At 37.2% G+C, this 6,477-nt stretch overlaps 1 protein-coding gene across 1 annotated transcript in view; it reads left to right on the plus strand.

The window, feature by feature from the left end:
* The window catches only part of LOC102677282 (limbic system-associated membrane protein-like), a 313,371-nt gene extending 310,081 nt beyond the window's left edge, over positions 1–3,290 (plus strand). Inside the window, exon 11 of the mRNA XM_031509419.1 lies at positions 2,790–3,290. Within this exon, the coding sequence (XP_031365279.1) occupies positions 2,790–2,902 (113 nt within the window). The 3' untranslated portion in view covers positions 2,903–3,290. The remainder of the gene's footprint in view (positions 1–2,789) is intronic.
* The last annotated feature ends 3,187 nt before the right edge of the window (positions 3,291–6,477 follow it).

Consider the following 6,477-nt stretch of genomic DNA (forward strand, 5'->3'; position numbering starts at 1 on the left):
TTTCGAACCCTTCTCCTCGTCCACGTGCGTCCGTGAGAGCCGATAAACTACTCGGTAATAAAGAAGCATTATAACGCCTCGCATAAACATGAATCAAGCGAATTGACCGAAGCGCACGCTCGCTCGATTCTCGCCGCCTCACCGGAAAGTATTACATCTCATAAACTGAGAGAACACTGTGTATGCAGGCTTACGGCCCCGCCGAGGAGACGGCTAGGCAAGCAGACCGGAGATTTAGTGAGATCTTAGGGTAAAGTGTGGATATTGAGGGTATATCACTCACGGGCTGCGGTTACGACACCCCTCGTTGCCTCCCCCTGTTGCCCGACCACCCCCATTTCGACCGGCCTCCTCTTGAGAAACATCAGCCAGGTACACACCTGCAGCAGAGCAACGGCAGGGGGAGATTCTGGTCGTCGCCGAATAGGGACACAGGGTTGGCCGGACCATTTGCTTGTGTCCGTGCCATTAGTAACGGAGGGTGCAGCAACATCTTCGCCGGTAATGCAAATCGGAAATCCGCCCACTCAATTACACCGATGCGGTCCTAATCATGCGTGCGTCGAGGCACATGCTGCAATCAATGTCCCTTACGGCTCCTAATTCGGCGAATGATGAGAATTAGATGGAACTGCCGGGACATTTCCAGTGGGGGACCAATGTTCGATATGGCCAATGCGCGGATTCGGACGATTCTTTATTTCGATTTCGAATATTGGGCAGAGGGATGGAGGAATGATCGGAGATTGATTTGTTGGCAAATTGGTATTCTTTTGTATCGTTAAATAAAGGATAATTTAGTGGGTTGTTTGTTCTTGTTTCGAGATTTTTAATGGATCATTATGAACAGGAGATCAGTGAAATTGAAAATAAACGTTTGTTACGTAAAAAAACGTTGGAAATTGGAAAAATAGATATGTGTATTTTACGATGAAAATGTTAACAAATGATTTGTACCAATTTTCGTTCGCCGAAATTTTATAATAATGTGATTGCAGAATATTATTACATGTATGAAATATTCTGGAAAATATTGGAAATCATTCTTTTTAAATTTAGATTACAAACGCAAAAAAAAAATGGAACGATGAATTTTTGACCTTACTATTTCTATAAATTCAATAACGAAATGCGAGTTGGGGAAGATCAATTTATTTTGGTTATAAATGAGTTTGAAGCCGGGAATATTGAAAATAGAAATTGGATTATAATTATTAATTAATTTCCGATGAATGTCCCTATTATATTTAATAATTTAACGTTTTTGAAAATGAAATTTTAATTAATAATTTTACGATTAAGATATCATTTTACACGGAATTCCAGAATTCGTATATTATAATGATTTATAAGAATCGTGATCTATTTCTGAAATATCTGTAATTTTCGAATTCCTTCTTTATTTATATAAATATTTAGGATTAAGAGAATTTAATCTTTAAGAATTTATTCCCATTCTTCGAAAAAATTAAATAGTAATAAGTTTAAAATATAATTCTTGATAGAATTATATTATGCATAAACGATAAAGGAAGTTTTGAAGTTTTTATTATCCTAACGAATTCATTTGCGAAGAACGACTGATATTTAAAATCGCAATAACTGTGGACAGATGAAAATCTTAATTAATATGAAATACAAAATAATGAACTGGAAATTTATCCAATACAGATATTTTATTAAACAGGAATATTTTCTGCAATCGTTTAAATGTTAATCTAAATATATGCGTAAAAACAAATTGAAAAGTTGAAGAATATAACAGGCATAAAATGTTTTACAGTTAATACCGTTAATGTAAATGCGCGTATCGAAATATATGTACAGAGGTATCGGATACATCAATTCGAGAATTTAATTGAAATTTCGTGTCACTCTAACAATTTACACAGCGATGTATGAATGAAAATTTAAATATATGATTTTAATTCAGCCACATTAGCATAATCTTTTGTATAAATGTAATAATATACATTTAATGAATAAATTTTATGGTTTCGTTAGTAATTTGGACATTTCCAAAACTATTAAATTTAAAAGTTAAAAAAAAATTATAGATCAAAGATCGTTTTTAATATTTTCTTACACGGATAAGAATTAAAATTAAAATTACAGAAAATTTTGTTAAACATATTTCTTTATATATCGTAAGATGTATTATGTTATAATTTCTTAATAAAATTTAAATAAATGAAAATTTTCTAATTTTTATTAAAAATATTTGTAAGATAAAACTATTATCACGAAATTACATTTACAATAGACGATCATTTCTCATCTTTTTGCTCAAACTGAACCGAAACGACAATACCCCCTTTCATCTCATCCAACTTTCGTTGCGGTCGATTTTTTAATCGAAAATTCCATCAGTTCTACATCGCCGCAGAAAAATTTCCATTTTTTTTCAAAATTTCTTCCCGCATTGACTGCAAACAAATAAATTTACCTCTAACCTCAATTTCCACCACCGAAATAACCATCGAACAAACTCGTTGCTTTTCGATGCACAATCAGTACCGTTGCAATTTTCGATTCTTCACGTTTCAACAAACATTTAATCAACTGTTTAACCCATTCAACCCACATTCCTTTTTTTTTTTCACAAATATTTAAACCATACTCTTCTCCCCGATTTTCTCATCCCTTCATAAAAATCATACAACGTTTATTCATCCAACTCATCGTCTTATGTCTATTCCTCCAAATAATAAAATAATCATTATCGAAACAAATGATATCGATACAAAAATTCCAATATACGCTCAATTCTTCTTCTTCTATTTTTCCAGATATTTCCAACTCAACGATCCAACGATTAACGACAGCGAACACGAATCGAGATACTCGATTATACATGTACAGAACTCCAAAGACGAATATATCACAAGATCAGAGGGGTTGAAAGGAGACCCCCACTATCTCCGCTCGCCATTCGGAAACGCAGCTCCGTCTAAGCAATAATTACCAGGAAAATCAAGACGGATACGCTTGCCAGGTATATCTACGGGTATCCCAGTGGGCCCATCTTAATTATGGTAAGGCGAGCCGGACGGTAACGAATGCACGGGCGAGATCCAGCAAGCGTTTATAGCCAAAGGTGGCGGTGGAGCACTGTGCAAACTGCACACGAGGGGTACCCACTAATAGGAATTAGCACCAGTAGCACAATACTCTCTCTGGCGCGATATAGACTAGGATCAATCAAATCTCCAATACCGTGGCGAGCTTCTCGATGACTACGTTTACAAGGGAGACCGCGAGCTCATCAATCCGAGCCTGCACCGAACCGTCGATATTGGTTTCCTCGCTTGCATTGTTATCGTGCATCCATCCAACCAACGTGCCACGACGACGACGAAGACGACGACGACGAAGACGACGACGACGAGGACGACGAGGCGGCGTCTACGACAGAAGGGCGAGGATGGAGGACGTGTCGGCGGCAAAGGTCTTGCACGGCGGAAAGAGCGGACACCGGAAGGGAGGGACACGTTGAAAGAGAATCTACGGAAAGATATTGAAGCTTGGTATCGCGAAATGCGGGGAAATATACTGAAAGTCTTATCAACCTTGTCCATCTCGAATGGTCCCGTTACTTCTGGTAGAGCGGAGGGACATTTATTTGAACGAAACTTTTGCTCGTGATCTTCTTGGCCATCGATCTGATTTATCTGTGATGTGAATTTTTTTACTATTTTCTTTTTTGGGGGGAGAGATGAAAGCGGGCTATAGATTACGATTGTTAATATTTTTAAAAAGTATTTATAGCTTTCGAAGAGAATATGCAATTGTAAATGGATTTTGAGATTTGTTAATCAATTGAAATAAATACTCGTCTTGAATTTATGTTATAATAATAACTCATGTGATGTATTATGCTTCTCGTTAATGTTTGAAGCGTAATCAAATTTTATAGACGAGCGATTATTACCTTATGAAACTTAATTAATGTAACAATTTTAGCAATTATATTTGATAGTATCATTGATTAAATTCAATTGTTATTGCTATTATTAATTTATTATTACTCATTGTTATTTATTGTTAATTAAATTTGGTCCCTATAGAGATATATTGTACCATCCATATAAACGAATCAATGTATGTTAAATTTTAACTAAAATCATCACACTTTATAAATGTTCAAACAAATATATAATGAATAATAGTACTTACACTTTAGTTTTAAAATAAATTCCTCAACTTCTTAAAATACTTATTTAGTAGCAATATGTAAAAGAGAAAATAGTAGAACAAGAGATTTTTTTCATATATTTAACAACAATATCAAACGCGAGTTTAATTAATAAATTATATTTCGAGAATGGAAGTTCCAAAAAATGATTCTCACTCTGTCTAATCTCCTCCAGATGAATAGTCATCTTCGTTACGTTAGAAAAGTCGGCTAATTGAAGCGGCTTGATTAATTAACGCGTAATTAATGAGTGGGTGAATCTAATAAGAAGGTTGCGGTGTAATCATCTGGAAATTTATCATGCGCAAAAATAAACAAACTTACCGCGGATAGAGGGGGAGGGAAAAATTTCTGCAGAGATTTTCATTTTTTCTTTTATGTTGACCTCCTTAATTTTTCTTTTTCCTTCTCCTTTTTTTCCCTTTCTTTTTCTTCTTTTTGTTTATTTCTCTCGCCACTGCGAACATGGCAAATTGTTTTACATTCGTAAACGCGCACGGCTGCCAGACGCTTTATTTTCTCTCGTTCGAATATTTAAGAACGCAATAGCTGCCGCTTATTCCCGGCTTATTCGCTTTCCGTATTCTCTCCTCAACAAACTCATCAATGCGAAATAAATTCCCAAATGTTCTAACGCGGTTTCTTTTTATTTTCGTTTGTACATAAATGTTTTAAACCATTTATTATTTAAGTATCGCGGTGATGCTTAGAAATACGAAGAAATAAAAAATTCGTATTATCCTCGCGATAGTTATTCGAAATAATTCATTTTAATTCGTGCATTTATACTATTACATTATAAATATATAATAAAATTATCTTAAACATAATATTTAATTCCCTCTAAAATAACTTATACCGATTTAACTCAAAAAGCAAAAGCATTTCAATCTTCTATCCGATATTGGATTCTCGCGAAAGAAACTTCTCGCATTAAATATTACTTCGCAACAATAATAATCCGGAGACGAACAAAAATTCGAGAATTCGAGGAGGAGAGGGGGGCAGATAATGGCGTAGGATCACGACTTCAACTTTGTCACGCGTGACGGAGCAGCTGCCCGTCACGGTCAGACTTTCAAAGCTGACTCACAAACTTCGTCCATTTTTCAACCGGCTCCGGAATCGTATTCCCATTGTCCCTGACAATTTCGTGGACAATCTCGTATTCGACTCGTGACGCTGCAACATTAATAGAACCGCTGTGCTAACAGCGGTCCGCCCTGGCGGCGTTCAACTTGTGCCGGGTAGAAAGTCAGCCGGGATACGGATTTTCGAGGGGCCTTGGCCCGGTGTCGAGTGCGTTTATCTTGTTGAACCTACTCGTCGAAAGCTTTGCCAGGACAAATTAGCCGGGGGCTAGACTTTCGAGATTTCCGAAACTCCGCTCCGGTGGCGAGACACATGGGCCCATCCGTTTCCTCCTCTTAAGAAAAACGGCCAAGCTCCCTGTGACAGGACTCGCGTGCATGTTCTTACGCGCCAGTTTTCCACGATACCTTGAAATGTACGTGGTATATCAGGAGAATTATATTATGAGAAGCTCGGATGAATTAAGTAAACGAAATTCCCCCTTTCTCATGCACTTTGAGCATTCTATCTGCATATTCTTCCGTCATCAAAATCCTATTTTCATATTGAAGCCTCTTAGCCTCTATGCAACGTTCGCTCGATCTTTCTTCTCCGTTTTTTATTATTTATTCTTCCTCTTTGCACGCCAAATACACCCGATTGATATTCCAAACGAACATACAGTTCACACAGTTTCGATATTTTACTTTGAACAGTAGTAGAAAACAAACTAAATTATAACTCAACGTCCATCCGATTTCGAATCAGCGACAGATTTTCATCTCCTTCCATCTCTATTTTCCACTCTCCTTCCTCCCGATGGAATAAACAATGCCATCAAAATCCCACATTAGCCACGCATCTCTCTCGTGTATAAAAGTCTGTGATATCCGGGTAATAGAAATTCGAGTAAGTCTCGATGTTTCAATTTCGGCCGTAAATTTATCGTGCGGGATCGTCTATATTACCGGATTCGTGTGCACAGAATTTCTTGGAACCACCGTCCCACGCCCATAGTTTCCAGACTTGACAGCGTGATGGTAGTACTTGGCACGGTCTTTTACATGGCCGATCCACAGATTCGTGTCGCGGCGCATGTACACGAGCAAGACGTATACATCATTCGGTGTTCGTTTGGCGTGTAAGAGGATTTTCGTGTACCCGCTTGCCGGAAAGCGGAGCGTGTAAACTTTTTCGTCCCTCCCCCTCTC

This window comes from Apis dorsata, unplaced genomic scaffold (genome assembly GCF_000469605.1).
Source record: "Apis dorsata unplaced genomic scaffold, Apis dorsata 1.3 scaffold_13, whole genome shotgun sequence".
In the NCBI taxonomy this organism is placed as follows: Eukaryota; Metazoa; Arthropoda; class Insecta; order Hymenoptera; family Apidae; genus Apis; species Apis dorsata.